The sequence below is a fragment of the Agelaius phoeniceus genome, chromosome 5, assembly GCF_051311805.1.
Source record: "Agelaius phoeniceus isolate bAgePho1 chromosome 5, bAgePho1.hap1, whole genome shotgun sequence".
Classification (NCBI taxonomy): domain Eukaryota; kingdom Metazoa; phylum Chordata; class Aves; order Passeriformes; family Icteridae; genus Agelaius; species Agelaius phoeniceus.
Window position 1 is genome coordinate 29,126,710 of NC_135269.1, and position 22,602 is coordinate 29,149,311.

Below are 22,602 nucleotides of genomic sequence, written 5' to 3' on the forward strand. Positions count from 1 at the left end.
ATGGTTTAAAAAGAAAAAGGATGGAATTTAAACAGTTTGAGGGACAGTGTTTCAAAGATTAGTAATACAGTGCTGTAAGTAGCTAAAAAGAGTACTCCATTCTGTAATATTAACAGTAGATTACTACATGCTTACATTGTTGAAGCTTTAAGTGATACATTTTATCAGTGAAAAAAAGCAAAAGAATAAAGAAAAGAAGCTGAAAGTTCTAGGAAATGAGCAAAGATGCATATGTAGATGAATGATAGATAGGTCCATCGTTGCCCAAGGAATTTAAATAGAGGCAATCTCCCTTAAATGTGCTAAAGCCCCACTTGTTCTGAGGTTCTGCTCTGTACCTGACAGGATCAGTGAGTAAGTAAAGGCACTGATTCTAGAAATACACCAAATCATGTAAAGGAGGAAGCCAAACTGCATTCCTGAAGGAACTATATGCTGAAATATAAGATACATGCTGGTGTCACCACCAATGACAGGCTGACAGGAGGGTGTGAGTGTCCAATCTATTACACTGAAAGGCTTTGCTTTGGCTCTTTAATGTACCTGTAAGAAAACAGGTCTGACATATAATGATTCAGGGCAAGAAGCATGTACTGCTTGTTCAAGGGGACTCATCTCTTTATACAGATGCTCTGCTGGCTGAACTAGTTAGTTGGACTAAACATCTATGGCAGCAGAAGTGCTCAGCATCCACTTAGACAAAAGGCTCTAAGCCCATGGGGTTCTTGAAACAGCTCTTGTCAAAAGATTGATTTAGTTTTGGATAGTAATGCATAAATGTAAAAGCTGTGCTGAGCTGTTATATTTATTCAACAGGAAGGTATCTTCTCCCAAAGAGTTTTCAGAAAGTATTGGAAAAAAAAAATGAAGTAATTTACATAACATGACTGACAGACCAGCTGTTAAAATTTGTAGGAAGACAGCAAAAGAATTGAACTTGATTTCATGTACAGATTGACAAGGTCAACTCACAGAAACTGGATGGCTTAGAAATATATCAGGAAAGTCAAATGTTGTCAGATAAAAATAGTTTTCAATGACCAAAATAAATTAAAGTAGCTCCTGTGAATTAGTTCAGTAAACTTGTTGCAAAATAGAGGTTCAATCCCAGCACGTTTCCAGGAAAGCAGTGGGCAAAAGTGAAGGATTATTTTATTTTTTATTTCCCATGCAATCCCTTCTAGATCACACACAAGGTTATTTTTGTACTGAACTTTAAAAGAAGCAAGTTATAATAAAAAGGCCTGCTGAGAAATTTATACACAAAGTAAAAATAAAATTAAAGTAACTAAAAATACTATTGTGTGGAGTCTAGAAAGAACTTTTAAGCAAAGGGGAAAAAAGATCAGTAGAACTGTAGGTTGTGAAGGTGTCAACAAAACACAATAGGTCAGCACATGCAAATATATCAGGCTACACCTAACATCCTCACAGGCTGTTTTACACAGCACTGAGGGGGAAGCTGTAAGACTGCACTATCAGGCAAAGTGCACGAGTTTGTTTATACCATGTCTGGACCTGCACAGAACCTGCAAGAAGCCTCCCAGTGCTCCAAGTTCTGATGTAAGCATGAACAAGCTTGGCCTGCCTGCTTCTAGGCCCACAGCAATATTTATCCATCTACTGGATATTCCATCCATGCATCATTAAGGGCATAGTGCACTTCAGATTTGGATTTCTGTAGGTAACTTGCTGATACCCCAAGTTCCCCCCTCCAATTTTCCTAGTGCAGTCTCCATTACCAGCATTTTTCAGATGCTGGGCTGTGCCTTCCTAGGACAGTAAAAATGCTCCTGGAAAAAAGAAAGATTAGAAATTACAGGTTCAATTCCATGTCAGGAGAGCCTATATTCACTTCAGTTATTTAAGCTGGTTATGCTTCACAAGAACAGCATGGGCAGTACAGATCCCTAAGGAGAAGGACAAGAAACAAACACTGGGATATGCTGGTCACTAAGACTTTTAAGAACACCAAAGGTTAGCTCACTCTCTTTGAGAGAGGAAGTAAATGGGTTTTATATGCTCAACATGTCCTCCATGATTTGAAATGTTCCAGGAAATGTGATTGTCAAAAAACTTTCATGACAATGTCATTATCATTTCAATTAATGGCATCATTTTAATGCAGTAAATAAATGAAGATCTTGAGGGCAATTCATTAAAATCCAACCCCTTCACAGGTGATTTCACCCATCAAAGACAAAAAGCAATTATCAGTCTACCTGAAAATGTAACCATCTGAATCCAGAGGTCTAACAGACTGAGTTAGCATGGTTGCATTTTTTTCTGAAACAAAAGCTTCAAGGCCATCAAAATGAAAAAGTCTGATATAAGGACACAGTTTTTCAAAGTGTATGGTTTTAAGACCTTCTTCAGCTAAAATTCTGATACACAGGCGGAACACTGTCACCGATTCATTTGACCATTTCATCTCTGAAGTGTATCCCATTAGCTGCTAAATTAATCTCTCACATTTACCTTTTTTATTTGGGTTTCTTCCACTCATTTTTTCCACCTGAGAAATGGCTTCTTCCCAGCAGCTGTTGCTTGCCTGGATATGAGGCTGAATAAACTTTAGTTTTTGTTCCAGAACCTGACGGGCTTCTGTTGTCAACTCAGGTGTCTCCTTAGTGCTAACAAGCTTTTCAAGCTCATCCTCAAGAATTATTACCCTAAGTAATGAGGAGACAAACAGCAGTAAGTAATAATAAATATTTTACTCCACCATTCTTTCCATTATTTAATGTAAAATACTGTTATTTCCTTTAAGTTTTAAGAACCCAACTCAGTCAATTACTCAAAGATGTCCCAAAATTTTAAAATTAAAATATTTTTTCTACATCAAGATACATTGCTTATGTATAAGATTAGCAATGCAATACCTGCGATTGTTATAGTAATTCTTACATGTAAGGTTAAAGGAGTAGGACAGTCTCAACTGTTTCACCAAGGCAGTGACAAATCTTTAAGGATATTTACTAGTTAGTTACTATGAGCTGAATGTTCTTATAAAGCATTAGATATGTGGAAAAATCAATGGAAGATGATTATGTTTTTTAAGGGAGTCACAAATGCAAGGCAAAATCTTAGCGCACTGCTTATCTTCAAGTTTTCAGATACTCAAAGAATACCCAGGAAAAATATCAGATTCCATAGTAAACCTTTGGGCCCATACTGAGTGAAGATATGGCTATGACTGCAGAGACTTTTTTTGCTTTTAACTGGGGACACAAGCTGCCAACCCAAAGAACTTCAAGTCCCAATCCTTCTGTTAATTCAGGTGTAGACTCACTCATTGAGCAGGGCCTTGAGGTGCAGCTGCAGGCTGCGCACGGCTGTCTGCAGGCTGTTGAGCTCCCTGCACTGCTGCTTGCCCCTGGCTGCCCACTGCAGGCCCGCCTGGTGCTGCGTTTCGAAGTAGCGGTAGAACTCGTAGCTCCTGCGGAGCTCGGCCAGGCAGGCGGCGTGCGTGCCGGGGAGGCCCTGGGCCACGTCGCGCAGGATGCGGTGAGGCAGCCGCTCCGGGCACGCCGAGGGCTCGGGGCACGCGTTGGCCGGGGAGAGCAGCAGCGCCAGCCTCCTGAAAAACTCTGAACTCTGCCCTACCCAGAGCTGAAAGAGGACCTGCAAAACAGGGGAGGGTTAGCTCCGTGCACCTGTGTACATTTACTTCCAAAGTAAATGTACGAATACACCATGGGAAAACATTCCTTGGCCGGCAACGGGAACTTTGAAAAACTGCAAAAATCCGCTGACTGTTTTTGAAGGGTATTCCAGAGCGCGTGAGGTTCAGATCTTGTGAACCTTAGGTGACTGTTAATTCCTTGATGAAGGATATTAAATGCAATTATGCTCATAAAGTTGTCAGAGTCCAAAACCTCATATTCCCGTCGGCCAGTTTCATTATTTGCTATAATCTCCACATACCCTACGGCTCATAAAGGGCTGCCAAAATTCCAGTGGCAGCAAAGACATTTTTCCCTTTATAAGGCCAAGCTGTCATTTCTACAATCTAATAACTACTGCATTGCCCCACACCCAACTTCGAAACATGAGCCTAATTGCACTGTACTTCAACAAAAAAAATATTCTGCATCTGAAGAAAGTTGGGCTGCCAACTTATTTCTTTTTTCAGCCAAAGTAAGAAATTCCACCAATACTACTAAGGAAGGAAAGTCTTTTCTGAAATGGATTGATTCACAATGTTATATATGATACTAAAGAGGACAGTCCATCTAGGAGCAAGGCAGTCCAAAATTTCAATTTCTTGAGAAGTTCCACTTCCAATGAAATGAAAAGAACAGTTTTCTTAGTTTAGAGAAGTTTGCTCAGGAGACCATGACAGTACAGCAGCACCTTTTATGTCTAAAATGCAAAGGAAAGGTTATGATACTTTTCTCTGCAATAATGGCCCTTATTAAAAGGGATCAGCTATAGGTGATTATGAGGTGGAGACTGAAACTTGTTCGCAAGCATTCCAGACCAAGGAAGGCAAAACATTTACTCATCACATCAAAAATACTTGGATGCAAACTGAGAAAGTATTCCAAAAGAAAAAAGAATCTCAATTTACAAAAGATGCTCATGAGAAAAAAGAATACATGAATGACATGAAATTAATTTGGGGTATACATGCAAGACTGATTTGGCTGGGTGCAAAAATACAAAGCAAACAAATGGGCAGCAATCACTCAAGTGTCCCTGAACGTGTAGTGCCCTGGATAAAAAAATCAAAAGCTCATGCTGTAATAAGCACAAAAGAAGACCAATCCCTTCCACCAGATATAAATCACAGGCAGTAAAAAAATAGCATACAGAAATAGTGGACTTCAGGAACTGATAATAATAATCAAAAACCTACCTGAAAAAAAGGCACAACGACAAGAGAAAAGGAAATTCCAGATGTATTTATGGTTGCAAGCAGTTTGCTCTGTTAGTAACTACTGATGATCTTTGCTGACACAAAATATCCACCTGGCTCTCCTCAGCTTAAACTGGGATGTTTTTCTTAAGTGAAAAATCTTCACTCTTTAAATTGCTTTACTTCAAGGACAAGGTAGCCAAAAGACACATTTGTCATATGGCTTAGCATGACCTACACTTTATTATAGAGGCAAATTCTCTTAAAGTGAAAAAACAAAACCAAAGAGGACTGCACATACATCCAAGGCTCACCACACAAATATGTCCCAGGGTTATCAAAGTATGTTATACCTACACAGGAATCTGCTTAGGACTGATTTTTGTGAATTTAGCTTGGTTCAGCTATACCACACCCAGCCTACATTGCTGGCTTTTATGAGTTACCATAAATTGAGATTTTCTAGTTGTTGTGATCTTAAGTGTATCCAGAAAGCATCCTAACCAGTTTAACTAAAACAGAGTTCAGTTAAATTACTGCAAGTTGCAGGTAAACAAAGGCTTAGCTTACAAGCTTGGGCACCTCTTACTGGCTTCTTGTGCTTAAAAAGAAGTGGGTAAATTAGCAGGCTTACATGGTTGCAATTAGAACTTCAGCTAATGAAGTGCAAGAAAAAAAATCCCAAAAGCTGCTATTTATTGTAGCTCTTAGCTTACAGCTAATTAGACAAAGCATCAAAGCTTAGTAATCACTATTACTGGTAGCATTTACTGTCAGAACAAAAGAAGTCAAGGTCTATAAATTAAGAGAAAAAAAATGTAACAAAAGCCAACCCCAGAGAACACACAGAAGTCATATAATAATGGAATTTTCCATTAAAAAAGACAATGCTAAAGGGGAACTGCCCTGGCAGAGGGTCATTAGAGTATAGAAGGCTTGCATTCAAATTAGATCTTCCTTCCAATTGACTCATTCAAATTAAAAAAAACTAACATCTCAAAACAAAATACATAAAAAGGCCATTATATGGTTGTCACTCTGTTCAGTTAAAAGTTTTTCAAAGATCAAAGAACCACACTGGCTCACGGCAGCAGGGGTCCAAGCTTATGATTTCTGCTCCTCAGTATGACTAAATGCAGCTACTCCCTTTGGCATTTACAACTAATTTGTGATTTTTGATGTCTCTCTTTTTATTCATATCAAGAGATTAGATAAAAAAAAAGAATTAAGTACAAATCCAGAAATTATTTTATTCAGCTGGGATCAGGTTAAATCAGAGAGCAAAAAATCATGTTTAAGGGGATTGATCAAGCTGATTATAGAACAACTGTCTTGAACTTCCATCATTTGCAGAAAAATATCCTAATGTTGTATTGAGTAACTTCTCTTTCTCTACATGCCCAAAGAAATCAGGTGACTGCTGATAAATGTAGAACACATGATAAGAGCCTGACTGATAACACCTTACCCTCCATTCAGTGTGTCACTACAGGCTAGGACATACAAGCCACAGGACTTCATAACAGAAAGATGTTCACCAGGAGCCTGCATGGATGGATGAAGCCCTTCTAGGAGAGCTTACCTTGAGTGCAGGCAAGCTGAAGCCATCAGTCAGATTGTGTGCCTCCTCTTCAGAGACCTGCTCCTCACTCAGTCCCAGGCCCAGCTCCTTAAAGGGGACCACACAGATGTAGCTGGTCACGTTGTCACTCTCCGAGTTCAGAGGGTAAGTTTAGCTGGAGTTAAGGTGGTAAACAAAGCCACTTTTGCATTAAACACACACAAAAGGAAAGAAATACTTAATAAGGTTTCTCATTCTAGGCAATTTTTATGAAATCACATACTTTCATCCCAAATCTACCTGAATCCTGTTTTGCAATCCTTATTTGAGGCATAATTTTTAAAGGCTCTTAGAAGGATGAGAGATAAGACACTGACAAAACACCTATGTCAAAATAGAAACATAAAAAGAAACAAAGTAGATTAATGAAAAATCCCTGCATCCCTTTTAAATGAGTGAAACATCTTAATTTTAAATATTGAGTTTCCAAGAAATAGTTCATGTCAATCTTAAACCAGAAATTAACAGAGGAAAGAGAACAATTGTGCAATTTTAAGTTTTAAAGGTAGCCTGTGTTATAGACTAAACTCAGGATGTGAATTCGCTGAGGGGTCTGTCTGTGGATGGACTGCTCAGAGAGGCCTTTACAGTAAAAGATCTTTGACATTTCAGAGAGCTCTGTGAAGAACAGGAGCTCCCTGACTGTGTCATAACATTAACTTTATTGATTACATCACTGTAAAGACATTATGATCTTGGCAGGATGAGTGGCAAACTGGTATCTATCAACACCATTCAGCACATTTAAAATCTCAGTAGGAAAATGTACATTTCTAGTCCTCAAAAATGCTTAAAAAGTAGGAAGCAAGCCAAATATAACTGATAACAGAAAATAGAAAAAATAATTCATAGACTAGGCAGCATTTATTATTTTCTTAATTTTATTTATTATTAGAATAGCACTAATTTTAGGATGGCCTCAGGCTGGGGAGGAACAGTTCAAGATGTTTTGCATGTTTTCTGATAGTTACCCAGTCACAAAATAGTAAAATTCATTTTAAAACAGAAATGTAAACTTATGGCCATAAGTACAAAATCACATCTGTACCACAGAAATATATATATATATATATATATATATATATATATATATTTTTTTTTTTTTAAAGCATTAATGAAAATATGGTCTTAATTTAATATATTTGGTTTTCATTTATAGTTTGGTCTAGAAACTGAATGCTCTCATCTCTTGCACATAAAGCCAATTAGAAGCACTTGTCTCTTGTCCATCTAATGTGTTTTCAGGGGGAAGCTACGAGTTCCATCTGCTTTCACACCCAAATTGTCCATGTCCTAAATTCTCATAGGATTGAACTCGCAAAACTGATTTGCTCAAGAGACTTTTACCAGTTAAGCAGAAGAACATTGCAGGAAAAAAGTAAAATTCTGTGTCCCAGGAAACAGTAAAGCAAAGTGTCCAGGATGTGTAAAAAAACAACATTCCTCCCTCCTTTATTCCTGATGTCTGGAAAGGAACAAGCCTATTAAGTGTTCAAACAAAACCCTGCAATGTAAATTAATTAGGATCAGAATATTACTGCCGTCACCAGCAGCTGCCTCACATAAATGGTGTCTACTCTGAATTAACCTGACAGCATGCCCAGCAGAGGGAGCACATAGGATGAGGATGGTAACTCCATCAGAAATTGAAAAGTCAGGTCAAAACCCTTCAGGACCATTAATCTTAGAAACTACTTGTACTCCTTGTTAGCCTTTTCCTGCAACATGGCATTTCCAACAATATGAACACCACAAAAAGCAGTTTGGACACACATGGATTCCTAAGTCATGCTAAAAATAAATTCCAGGCAACATCTTAAACATGAGGTTTGACCAAGGAGCCACTTACCCATGCTGTGTCTCAGCCAGGGATTCCCAGTGGCCTCCTGCACCTCCTGCCTTGCCTTCCTCTATTGCAGCCCTTCCACTCCCATTTCTATCTGACAGATGAAAGCAGAGAACTGATCCCATGCCCCCATTAACTTCCTAAGGATCAAACATTTAGAGAGTTTAAACACATACACACCATTATATACAGGAACACACTTCCTTTGTGCACTTTGATCTCGTCGTATTTTTAGCCCTACTGACTCCTAGTCAGTAGTTAAAGCCAAAATACTAAAGCCTAACTATCTTAGACTAGTTAAATTTTTCTTTGTCTCCGTGAAAATATTTCATTCATCTGTTTAACTTACATGCTTTATTAGCTTGAAAGAAAGAGAAGGCAATGCTACTTAATAATGAACTGTCAAATCCAGAATAAAATACCTGTACAGTGAATGTCTAACCTCTTATCAGGTTAGACACTCTTATTTACCTATAGAAAAACAAGATTGCTAATGTATCCCTGTATGTAACAATCTATCATTCATACTTCAGTCTTCAAAAGCACATTCCCATCTGAAGACCTAACAGGGGGGCCTCACAGGATCCCTAGGAAATCTAAGCTGCTCTTCTACAAATTCTCACCTGCTCACCAGGGGTGAGCTAAGCATGTGATGAACTGGCTGGTCAAGGAAGAAACACTGCACTGAAAAATGCCCAAGTGTCTCTACTCAGATATTTCAGCGTGGCAATTTAAGCGTTTATCATCTCAAGAGGGTACTACTTTTTGTTTAGCTTACTTGTTTTCTTGCATGAACTTTCCCCCTCCCTAGTTAAAGGTATGGAGTTTTCTAACAGTTCATGATGCAATAACTAAACCTTTACAGAGCAGAAACAAGTTTTTACTAGATTTACTACAGGAAATTTGCAAATGTCCCTGTGCCCGGTGCATCTCAAAGGCACAGAATGCATTTTATATGCATTCCATTCTAATAGGGTTAGATATCACTCCATTTAAAATACCACTATCCAATGTTTGGTTTTATCACTAATAAAAAAATAACACTAGTTATGCCTTGACAGCAAAGAACATCACCTCACACCAAAATCCAAGCTTTTTAAGTTTATGTGGTCCAATGCCCAAGTCCTACCTATGAAAATAGTTCAAATCAGACCATTCTGAACAGCAGAGGATGAGATTATTAACATCAGCCAGTAACATAAGCTACAAGATTTCCTCCATCCAGCTTGTATATAGCTACACCAGATTCCCATGATGCAGAACCCACAAGGCTCTTAAGAATAAAAGTGTTAAGCAGCTAGCATGCCAAGGGAAGCACTGCCTGAGTTACCACACAATTCAATGAAGGACAGAGCAGAGAACTTTTGAACTGGTCTGCACAACATCCTGTAAATACTTAACCCAAAGTGCCTAATTCCTAGTTTAGGCTTTCAGCCATTGCATCCTGCTATAACCTTAGATTCTGAATTAAAAGAAAAATACCCTTTTCTATGGCATTTTGTTCTGTGACTTTGAGCAATGCACTCTTGCTGACATGAACAAATCAGAGCAAGAATGGTGTGAGCAAATGCTGAGTTGTTTCTGCTAGCACCCAACTGTCTCTCCACACAAAATGTAAGCAATATGACTTTCCCTCTCATTAAATCACTGGTCTACCAAGTTTGACACAACTGCCTGGTATAAGGCTAAATTATGACTGCATATTTTCTCTTCTACATGGGAACAAATTTTAATTAGGTAAAAAATACTTAACTGTACTCACTGAAGGCAGTTATCTAAGTAAAAGAAGGTACACTAGCCACAAGCAAATATTGCTGAACTTCTAGTTCTACTGAGTAGAAGTGAGAATGATAACATATCAAGTTTATGCAATTTGTACCATCATGAATAAAGCTGTGACCTAAAATTTTTAATTCTTTCACAGGTTCATCAGACTGATCTCCTTCCAACATATTTGAGATATACATTAACATAAAAGCTTAATTTGCTGCAGATAATTTGGTAGAAGAAAACCAACTTACCTTTGAACACAGGGATGTCAAGTGAAAGGCCATTTTGTTCAGAGAAGAGGATATGTTGGTGCAAGGGATATTTTGGGCTAAGAGGAATTATAAAACAAAATTTTGAAGGGCTCTGAAACACATCACTAACACTTACACCAAAGCATGGGTGTCAATAATGATAAAATGTTTTCAGTGCACTGAAACTTATCACAATGCACAGTACACAAAATGGCAAATTTAAAGCATGTTCCAAACCAAACACAAGCCCCAATTTACTAAGCTACCTTTTCTTTCACTTGTTTATGTAATTAGATGCTGTATGTTTCTAGACATCCTGACTCTCAACATTGGCACAAGTGGCAGTAGGCAACACGGGCTACCTGAAGTGGAAGGTTTTTAGAGGAAGGATATTTTTTCAGCATGTACAGAGTGGCCAGTCTTGCAGCTCGGAAGTTGGCTCTGACGGATCGATACACGGCTTTCCGGAGGCCAATCAGGTGCTGACTAGGATGCTGTCCAGCTTTATTAAATGGGCAAGCGGCACTGACCCTGTCAAGCAAACTTGAAAAGTAAAATGTGATACAACTGTACAGATGTCCTAAAGTATTTTTAAAGAACAGTACATCAGTTTTCCTATTTCATTGCTTAGAAAGCTTTTTCAAATCACTCAGTAACTATGAGACTAAACCCTGATCATATCAATGATATATTTAATCAAAATTTCAGACAGCTGCCAGGATTCCTCAGTAAATAGCCTTCATCTATTCTCATCTGAGCCGTGGCAAAACTCCTGAGCACATTTATTTTCTCTAAAATTTTCCAAAATGGTGTAGTAATGGTAGACATACCGAAACATTATCTCAATCAGGACACAAAGCTATTACAAGCCCACTGTCAGCTTTGGAAGTTTTAATAAACATGTATTTAACATATACCTCTTTATATCCAAATTTATTTTTCCAATAATTTTTGCAGAAAAAAGGTGCCAACACATAGCTTTCCATACAAAACACTATATTCTTTTAACCTTCCTGATGCAGAAAGTTTTCTAGGTGAAGAAAAATACTATTTGAGAAGTGACATAGATTTTATCACCATGCAATGAATGGCAGCTGTGTTTGTGAGAGTCTTGACAGGTAAACACATGACATGTATACACCACACAAGCATATTGGAAGATAAATTTGGTGTCTGGCTATTCAGGTGAATATACCATTTAAAAGAAACAATGCCATTTGCCTATTAGAATATAACTCAGATTGGCTTTAGCACTGTAAGAAATCATCTCATCTGGAAATAAAATGAATTGTGATCTGGGTGAACATTGAACAGGTCTGCAGAACTTTAGGCTCCAGCTGTATCTTTTCATACACAATCTGATGTCAAACCTGTGACTGAGACTCTGGAAACAGCCTAGGTGCACTCTGCTTGCTGGGACTGATTTTACTAGAATCAACTCAGGAATTAACATGGTCTGGACAACAGGACAATCAATTGTGATTAATTCTTTGGGGACTGTAAGCCTGCTTCTGCTCTCACCTTTCCCAGGGCAGGGTGAAGAGGTGATTTCATGTGCAGTCACTTAAAAGGGAAAAGCATACAGGGTACCTGGTAAGCCTGAGGTGGGTTGCTGCATTGGTAACTATTTCTGTAGTCCATCTGACTAAAAAGCTGACCAAGTCAGCAGACTGACACTGCTGGGAAAATGTCAGTCCTACTCCATGTGCTCAGCTGGACCATGCTGCACATTGGGAAGAGAAATAGCTTGTGGCCTTCACTATCAAATATGAAAACCAGAGCAGCCCACCCAGTGAGCAAGGCTGGAACCATATATCAGTATGTTTAACACCATTAACACAAGCAGATTCATGCCAAATATTGCCATATATTGAATATGCTAGCTGAAATACTATAGAAAATATCTGCATACCATTTTAAATTATGTGTTATTAAAATGGTTTATATAACATCTCATAAAGGACTTTAAAATCTGAAAAAAATAAAAACCAAACTGTGTTCATTTCCATTTCTAAATGTAAATTGAAAATGCTAGCCTTGCTGGATCTTTCAGTAGGGAACACAGCATGTAATGCAGTACATGCCAATCTCTAACCTTTCCCTAGCTTTTGGAAGTAACAACTGAAGTGTTTATGTATAAACTCTCACATTAGTTTGTAGACCCAAGCCCATGTGAATTGTCAGAAGAAAGCTCAAAGAAAAGGAGTAAAATTCTTCTACCATAAAAAAGAAACAGGGATCTATGTTCTACTACAGTGATGCAGACTTTTCCAGCTCCTATAGAGAACAAATATAGCATAACTCAAGCACAGCACGTACTGCCAGTATGCAGCAAAACAATCTGCTTTCCTTCTGGAATGGACTGTTTCAGTGCTTTTAATAAAAAATTCTTCCTTATTTGACTAATTTAATTAGTAGAATCTATTATATGTCTTTCTGTCAGGCATATCATATCCCTAAATTCCTAATGTTTCATTTATCTTCACAGATCACAGAATGGTTTGGGTTGGAAGGGAATATGAAGATCCTCTAATTCCAAACCCCCTGCCATGGGCAGGGACACCTTCCACCAGACTTCTCAAAGCCCCATACAGCCTGGCCCTGAACACCTCCAGGGACGGGTAAGTCACCACTTCTCTGAACAATCTGTCCCACCATCCTCACAGTCAAGAATTTTTGTCCTAATATCTGGTCTAAACCAGCCCTATTTCAGTTTAAAGCCATTCCCCCTTGTCCTATCAGCACACACCCTTGTAAAAAGTCTCTCTCTTATCCTCTATCTATTTTAATTGGACTTACAAGTTATCCAAATGTTACCAGCTTTGCATATCAGCCACAAGTAGCAAGAAGCAAAGAAAGTTTAAGGGTGAATTTCTCCTTTTCTACAGCTCCAAACCCACTTTACTGTATAGAACAACATGTTTCTAAATTAATTTTACTAGCCAAATCTTAAATTGGCTTTCAACTTTTAACAAGTTTATATAAACACATTAATAAAAATCTATTACTGCACTCCACCATGAAAGCAGTTCTTTAAAGATGCTCATATACATTCATATGTATTAAGTTCACAGAGCTTAATTCAAGTTTAAAATACAGTAAAAAGGGAGCATTTCAGAAAAGAAGTTAATTATTTTGGTGACAAGCAAGGGAATAAATACTTGGGCTTACTGCTGCAGCCTTCCATTATGTATTCCTTCAGTTCTTGTTTTATGATGTGCAAGATAATGGGCATACTTTCATTACCCTCCAGAAATTCCAGGCTGTAACCTGTGATCAGGCTTCATTTGGCTAATTGCAAATGAAGCAATTAGACAGAAATACTGCCCTACCTTTGCTATACAATTTCTGTAATCCAAGCCAGCCAGGTGAGGTCTCAGCCTCACAGAGCTGGTACCAAGCAGACACACCTGAGATTCCAACAGAGCCTTAAACACTTCCAAAGGCCAGGCTGGAATCAGAAAATCAAGTTGTCTTTGAGAGCAGCTAATGTAAGAGAAGCCTGACAGGATTATAGAATCACAGAATAGTTAAGATTGGAAGGGACCACTGGAGGCCATCTAATCCAAGCTCCCCCCTCAAGTTCTTAGTCCCTGATCTAATTCATGTTCTGGTTCCTGTGGCTGCAGTCAGTTTTACTGGGAGGTGAATGAAAGCAAAAGGATGTTTGACTATCTATTTGAGTAGAGCAGGCACTACCACACAGTAATAAACCACTTAACCTATAGAGAACTGACCAAAACCTCATCAGTAATAATATACCATTTGCAGAGACAGTCCAGAATCAATTAATAAGGGGCAAATAGGGTAGAATAAAGCAAAGCCATAGATATCTCAATGGATGTATAAATTAGCCTATGAGAATAGCAATGGATGGTGTCATGGGGAGGAAAACCAGCAGTGGAGCATGAGGAACTTCAGGCCAAAGCTGCAGACCTGGACTTGCCCTGTCAGAGTTTAGCTAAGTACAACCAGTCAAAGTCTGAGCATGGCACTATTTAAATAACAGCTGCAGTATCTTTCCACTCACAATATGGTCAATGCACAGGCCTATGCTGAATCAGGAGTACCTTAAAACAGCTGCACATGTAACACTGACCAGGATACTGCACCTCATTGAAATCTCATTCCTTCAAGGATGTAAAATAATACAAGAGGATACTCAGTAACTTTTCAAATGCAACCATTTCTATTGCCATGAGATTGCTTCTGAAAAAGCACTAAGATTTGATAACCTTACTACAGGAGAAAATACTAAACTTTGTTCTGCTGGTTTACTGTAGAAAATTCTAGGAAAGAATTTCACACTGCCCTGTGCAGCAGCATCTCTTGCATATGTGGATTCAGAAAAGGACACTCTGGAGTGAGAAGTTCCTCTAGGCTAAACCAACCCAAAACTTGTACAGCATTGACTTCTTTATACTGTACAGTTGTTCCATTGAAGATGCTGGCACAGTCAAACTTCTCCCACTCCATCCATATACCCAAGTCTTTTGAAAAGCTTGCCAAAGTTTCAAGTAAAGAAGCTATTAGATCAAGCATCAGCTTAAAGACCAGTCTGTTTTTCGTTAATCTGTTATCTAAGAAATGTAGTAAAAGAACAAGGCAGCAGCAATTTAGACATTGACCACAAGTTCGTTTGCTTAAACTTAGGCAAAAATCCAAATGTTTTTCTCATCTGTAATTTGGACAAGCCTGAACAATAATTTCTTTTAAGAACCCGTTTGCAAAGATAAGACTGCCTATTGCTCAAGTATATGCTTCTTCAGCAAAAATCCAGAGCAAAACAAAAACCACATAGCTAGGCAGACTGAAGACATGCTTATGCATTCCAAAGGCAGAATGAAACATTTCTTCAGTGAAATACACTGAAGGTATCTCAAGCTAAAAAATTAATTCAGAATTTTAAGACTAAAGTTGCACACTTGCATGTAAGAACATGTCTGAGTGTAGAATAGTTGGTCTGGCACAGATAAACATCTTGTTGCCGAGAAGGGAACTTCTGATTTTTTTTAGAAAGAATTTTGACTATTTTAGGTGTTGGTGTTTGCCACCTCCATTAGCCTTAAGCAGAATTGGCACACATGGATTCATCATAGGCAGTTACAATGCAAAAGCATCCACGGCAATGAGAGTGCACAGCAACAGGCCTGTTGGCTTTGGAATCACTGCATACACTGAACATTTTCTGATGTCCTTTCACACAGAAAATCAGCAAAACTTATCAAATAACTACAAGAGCTAAATACTCAGAGCACTTTTGCATCCCTTAAGTGGAAGAAAGGCAAATTCAACAGTAAATAACTTAAGAATCTAAATGTTTCAACACCTGTATGCAAGAAAAAAAAAGACTTATGTTAACTTTACTTGAGGTGGGAAATAATGTTTCATGGTTTTTGCTGATTACTGTGTTCTCACTAGTTCAAACATATTTGTTAAATAAAAATAGAATGGTTTTCATGTAATCCCGTTTTGTAAAATATGAATGATTACTTGCAGACCAGTTTATTTACATAAATTTGGTAATGTAAGATAAGAAACTCTCTAAATGACTCTCCAAAATAGTTAACTTAGTTCAAAGTCTATTTCTTCATATATTTCATTGCTATCAATGCAGGACATTCAAAGGCACCTGAGTTTTGTGAGACTTAATTCACCTTCAGGATGTGGTATTTTAACACTGAGATATTAGAACTCATACTTTTACTATGAATGGTAATTATACTACTTCATGTAAGTTAAAACCATTAAGTATTATGTTTTCCAGTAATTCCAGTTGTTATGGGAGACAGTGTAACAAGACAATTTTAGACAACAGCTGGTTTGTATGGATCTGTGTGTTAAGTAAAGTGAAATACAGACTCACAGGGTAAATCCTCTGGAAATCACTTCGGTCTCCTGAATGAGTCGTAGAGCTTTCCTCACGAGGTTAGTGAAGGCCCGGCTATTGGCCACTGTTTCTTCCAGCTGGATACAGTGTTTTCGCAGGGACATTTGCAGCTTGGCTGTCCTCCACGTGCCCCACACTCTAGCGGCTGCATAGAGCAGCAGGGGCGTGCACAGCAGCCACGAGGATTCCTCCCACCACGAAGGAAACATGAGCAGCGCACTTACAAAGGCAAGGAACAGCGAGACATCCCTGCAAACAGAGACAGTACCACCACCACACATTACTCAGGGCAAACAGATGGGAAAATTACCAAGTTCTCAGTTACATTTGAGATTACAAGATCTTACTGTGGGGCTTTTATGTAGGTCCTGAAGGGAGCTGTAAACACTGAAAACTACTCCTTGTGACAGGTTTCGATGAATACGTACATGATATTACTTGGCTGGTAACTCTAAGGAAACCTTTCTTCAGCTTTTTTTACAGCATGAGTAGGAGAGTAATGTACCACTTTGAAAGGTCAGTTTCTCTTACACACTTACATGACTTTAAAAACATAGAAAAGAAAATTTAAAAAAGAGAAAACCTGACTACTCAGCATTATAAACCAGGGCGTGTAGGAACTGTAATATCTGTACTTCCAGGTTCAAGAGTACAGTAGGGAAGGGCATGTTTCTTTTGGTAGCAAATACCTCAATTAGTGCCAGCTGTATTTTTTCTAGAGTCTGACTCATTTAACTTGGACACCAATGCACCACTAGTTTCTAACATAATTTTATAAAGATGGCTTGAATAATCTTTTTAAAAAATTTGGCACCATTTGAAAATATGTAAAGAATAGATTTCCTAGTATCTCAGTTATGTCTCAAAGACATTTAAAAAGCTTATAAAGTTGTTACTTTCCTCTATAAAAATTCAACATAAATAAGTAACTGCTAGAAAATACACTGTGTTTCATATATATTACTACATGGTTTTGTAAAATAATCACACCCTTCAGAGAGATGGATGGGATACCAGCTTCAAGGTGCATTACTACTATATTTTTCCAGAATGTTTTCAATGAAAAACATTTTTTTCCTTCATCCCTTAAAGCTGTGTATCCTGCATTTAGGTTTGGAAGTATAAACTTGGCATATTTTTCCATTTCTAAAATAAGGCACAATATCTGCGTTTCTATATCCTGGACAGTTTTGTGGTCAAATTTCAACCAGGTTTACAAGTGTTAACTCTTTAAGGCTTCTGGCTACTGAAAGGTTTTAGTAAAAATTCAGGGTTAAAATATTCCAAATATGTAACTACCTCTGAAAGGGACAGACACACAGTCTCTAACCTCCTTGGTACAGTAAAAAAAAAAAGTACCACAAATAAAATAAATAAAATCACAACAATGAAAGACTAGAAGGGATTTAATAGCTCGCTTCATTCATTTTCAGCTTCTGGTTGGTTAACCTAGATCATCATGGACAGGCCAAAGATGAAAATGGAGACTCCACAACCAATGTCGTGGCTATTCCAACTCCTAAGTATCCTTAGAGTTCAGAAGATGTCCCCCAAGTCCCAGTTTGAATCACTGGCAGATTAATTGCATTATTCTTCCTCATATCCTTCCCTTTTCTGAACAGAACAAATGATGACTGATCACCACCTTGTACATATCATAACACTGTTCCATCCCAGAGATATGCAGATCCTTTCCTGGAGCAGTACTGCATACCCAATTATTCATCACTTGGTGTTTCTTAACTTGACTTTTCCTTCCCAAGTGTAGCATTAAACTTTTGTCTTTATTGAATTTTCTATCATTTTCAAGGTATTTCTCCAAGCTACTGCTGACCTCTAGTCAATGAAAACTTGATGTCATCTGGAAGGTGAACAACATTCACAAATTTTGTAAGTGTACTTTATCAGCTGAAAGTTAAAGAAACTGTATAATGCCAGGACCAGAAAAATCTGGTTCAAAAGTTCTCTTGTTTGACAGAGAGCATCAATATTGACACAACTTAAACAGCTGAGGTGTGACTCTATAATAATTTTGTCTACTTTTTTAGGGTACATATGAGAAAATAACACTGACCCATATTATGTGATATTTTTTCCTACTGATTACCACATTTCCAAGCAAGGCACTGTCAGAACAACCACTGGCATTGTTATTTTTTAAATACAGGTGGGTAGCTATTCGGATACTGCTGCCTCACACACAACATATTTTATAAAGACCATGCCAAAATAAACACTTTTTAATTCAGTCTTCACACTCATGTCTCATTTTCAAAATCACCTCTAAATAGCTTCAGAAATTAATTACTTAATCAACTATGCTAGTTCCTTCTTATAGAATATATTAGTCAGGGAGTATTCATTCATGTTCATGCAGTTACCTCAGATTAAAATTCACTCTTTCAATAAAATGCCCAATGGAAAAAACATGCTTATACAAAAATTTGGGGACTAGTAGAATAAAGACCCAAGGACGTGAGAATAAATATAGTTACTTTAATGTTGCATTTTATATCAAGAATGCACAATATACTTTTTGCTTGTTTCTCAGTGACTATAATGGTAGATATCCTCAATACAATACCAAATATTAGGAGTTGCTAGGGAGCGTAGCGTTGGAAGCTGTCTGTTTTCCTGTTGCTTACACTGCCCTGCAGACAGGATACTGGGGTCAAGGAATTCAATCAGTTCCACATCCTCCTGCAGCAGAACTTCCTGTTGCAGGATGGTACGGAGCGTGTCGAATCGAAATCCAACATCCTTACCACATACAAATGGGCAGGAGAAAAACCAGGCATTAGTAAAGAATATGCAAATTCTTAAAATTAAGTTAGCAGAACAAGAAAAACACCCACACACCCTACACTTTACTGACAACAATCTGTTCCCAGAGCAGTGAAATGTTTCAGATATAGCACAAGTAGCTACTTTTTTATTAAACTTGTTTAACCTTTAAAGCTCACACACTACCTAACAGTTCGGGCTTGCAGGATGCATCACACTGACTTTGTGATCTGACCCAGATTATAACAATAACTGGAAACACATGACAGAGTATGCCAATTAAAAAACAGAAAATTACTTTTTTTTTTTAAATGTCATGACATCATTTATATCATTAACAAACAAACAAACAAAACTTATAGAGAGAAAGAGAGATACTGCTAATTAGTCAACAAATGTCACTTGTGGACACTTAATAATAGCAGTGTCAGCACTGGATCAAAGCCTCAAACCAAGGCAGTGGAGTACCCTCCTGCAGGATTCTGTACCTTTCCCAAGGGACCTCCATCCAAACATGAAACAGCATGGGGCTCTGAAGACCTCCCACCTGCTAAACCTCAGGCAAGCTTTAGGGAGTTACACGGTTGAGAATTTTAAGCCATTAGCACTTGCTACTTTTGCCCCAACTATAGCTCTTGAAGACAAATATGGAGCTCATGAAGACAAATACAGCCATCAGAGTAGCCCCCTGAAATTTTTATTTGCATACTGCACCAAACCATAATTACTTCAAGTTAAGAATGTCATAACAAAACCCAACAAACACTGAACATGTGCATCCCTGAATCTAGCTAAGTACAAGAGAGAAAAGAGAGTATTTCTGAAAAGTCTCTAATAGAAACTTTTAACATAAATGTGACATTTCACAGTACAAAATCTGTTTCATTCTGTCACTGACAGAATGAGATTCTTTATGAAACCATAAGATAGCTAGTTGAGAAATTTAATTCCATGCACAGATGTCACCTCAGATAACTTTCATTCTACTTTTAATGGAAAACATTTGTCTCAGGACTGTGTGCAAGAGGAAACTCTGCCCTCCTCCGACGCATCCTGTGTCATTTCAGTACTCTGCTGGAGTATGCAGCAGGACAAACATGTTTTCCATGTTCTTCAGTTATGCCTCCATCTTAAGAAAGTAAGGCCAAAAATTGCTGTTAAAATCCTTGATTCAAGAAAAAAGTCAATCAAAGATCACTAATTTTTCAGAGGAAATTATGTCCTCCTGAGATAAAGGTGAACTGAGATACAGCAGAACTCTGTGAGAAATGGAAAATTCTAATGTCTCATGTTGCTCAGCGTTTTCTTTTGAAGCTCCATTTGAAGCCATCATCCCTACAGCATGGTAGAAAAAAATAAATCAAAATTCTAGATTCTGGAACAGTCTGAAGTGACACTTGCAAGCCATACTAGGAGCATGAAGGAGCTGGATACAAGTTAAAGCAGATCTGAGACAAGCCCAGACTGGAAAGTGGTGCTGCAGAGAAAGAGCAAACAAAGTTTGCTTTGCCTTTCCCAAAGGCAGAAGCCCTGTAGAGAGCAGTGTAGAAACAAAGAGGATTGTTCCCAGGGCAGTAGAGCTGCACTGTGGTGGTGCTGTGCCTGAGCTAACAAGCTGAAACAGAGGGTGAAGCAATACACAGTTGAAGCTCTAGAACCTTCTGTCTCAGGTGGTCTCTGTGAGGCACTAGGCTACAACATGAGGACTTTCTCAGTGTCTCCCCACTGCCTTCCACCAAAGGGGTACCTACACTGCAATTAAACTCATTTCAGCTTTCAATAATTTCTTAAATTTCTCAAATATTTTATTATCTTCCACATTTTGAACATCTTTAACCCAGCTACTGATACTGTTCCTGTCCTTTTGTGCCCAATTTGGCACAGTAACTGAAAACCAGAATTAGTATCATCTAAAGAATAAGTCATACTCTTAGAGCCAAAACCAACAATACAGACCAAAGATGATGTTCAGAGGATGACATACAGAGGAGAGGAAGACCTGTGGATTAGGAAAGGAAATGGAAAAATAAAAAAAGCGATCACTTACCAGTCGGTGAAGTATGTCATCATTTTTCTTATACTGTGGAAAAGGAAACCAGCTTCTAAAAAACTCAACTAGTTTTGACAGGATGCCTTGCTGAAAGGAACAGAAATTATTCCAATTAAAAAAAACAAACCAAAAACCAAAGCCAAAGTTAAATAAATAACAGCAGACAAATCCTTTACTTCTGCATTTGATTTTCTTGTTAATTCAGACCCAAGTACCTGTAAGGAAGTTTCACTTACTGTGTCTGGCCTAACTTCAGAGTACACTAAGAGAACATCTGCTTCCTGTCAGTTTGCTTGTGAACAGGAGAATAAAATAAAACCTTCAGTAACCCCACCTATTTGGAGCATAATGGATTGTTATGCTGTTCTGTTAAAAATAACTACAGCTAAGATTATATTGATCCCAAGTTGGCAGCTACTCCATTGATAGGAAAGACTTTCTCTCTCCTGGGGGATAAAAACCCAAAGGCTAAATGACTGGCAGGCTGAAGAGAAGTTAAAGACCAGAACAGGGACAACCTCTCCTCAGCAGCCCACTGCAGCTTGAGCAAACTCCAGAGAAGTTGTAAACAGAGACAGGAGGAGTGATGGTAAGAGGAGGAAATGCCCCAAAAACTCCATGTCCACACCAGTGTGAACCACCAGGTACTTTGTCTCTATGTTGCTTCCCACACAACCTAAATCCATACTTTTGTCTGAGCTGTAAATGTAACAACTTAAGATGCCACTAATGGAGGTACTCCCTCTCAGTCATCACACATTCTACACATGTATCTTCCTAAAACAAGAAGCATGACAGATTATAACTGAATGGATGCATGGTTTTGCTTAAGTCTGCAGCCATTCAATGAACAAAAAAGCACAGCTTTTGACACACCATTCTATCTACTTTCCCCAGACTGAACTGACAGGAAGTACTTTTCAAAATATTTAGTTATATATATTTCATGAATTCTGAGGCCCTGTCTCAATCTTCAGACTGCTGACATGTAATACAATCAGGTAAAATGTATGTCAAAAAAAATTAATTGTGAAGTGCCCACATTCTGTGGCATACTGTTTCAAAATAATAATAAAAAAACCCCATACAGATTCTAATAGCTCAGTGTATAAAAGGTAACAGCTTCTGTTTCTCCCTCTTGTTTGGGTTTTTTTCCATTTTTTGTTCCCCTCTTGTTTGTGTTTTTCTTGGTTTTCCCCCTAACTACAAGTGGGAAATAGAAGTACAAATGCAAGCAACAGGATCTCAGAGTTTTGTAGTTAACCTGTGATCAGCCTGGCAGCCTTCTGAAATGCAGTGTGACCACTCTGGTGCAGCAAGGCAGGGCAGAACAGCCTTAACATCAGGAATTGTCATGCTAAAGCCCTTGTGCTTCAACAGTTTTTGAAATAACTTATTTTGGTGCCCATTTAAGTAAGCTAACTCAAGCTTTTCTTACCAAATGTCTCATCTTTCTGTGTACAGTTAGAGTTTGAGATCTATGCCACAAGGAAGTGTTTTTAGGTCAGTGAAGAGACAAACCAATAACA

At 38.2% G+C, this 22,602-nt stretch overlaps 1 protein-coding gene across 5 annotated transcripts in view; it reads right to left on the reverse strand.

The window, feature by feature from the left end:
* VEZT (vezatin, adherens junctions transmembrane protein) overlaps positions 1–22,602 on the reverse strand; it is a 59,788-nt gene that overhangs the window by 18,441 nt on the left and 18,745 nt on the right. For 2 of the 5 annotated variants that reach the window (XM_054631084.2, XM_054631087.2), the window contains exons 3-9: positions 21,071–21,160; positions 18,824–18,999; positions 16,216–16,488; positions 10,743–10,880; positions 6,444–6,591; positions 3,293–3,624; positions 2,479–2,672 (exon numbers count right to left, since the gene is read on the reverse strand). In XM_054631084.2, coding sequence (XP_054487059.1) covers positions 2,479–2,672; positions 3,293–3,624; positions 6,444–6,591; positions 10,743–10,880; positions 16,216–16,488; positions 18,824–18,999; positions 21,071–21,160 — 1,351 coding nt within the window. Of the gene's footprint in view, positions 1–2,478; positions 2,673–3,292; positions 3,625–6,443; positions 6,592–10,742; positions 10,893–16,215; positions 16,489–18,823; positions 19,000–21,070; positions 21,161–22,602 lie in introns of those variants that run through there. The other 3 variants (XM_054631083.2, XM_054631086.2, XM_077178742.1) reach the window with 2 other exon arrangements.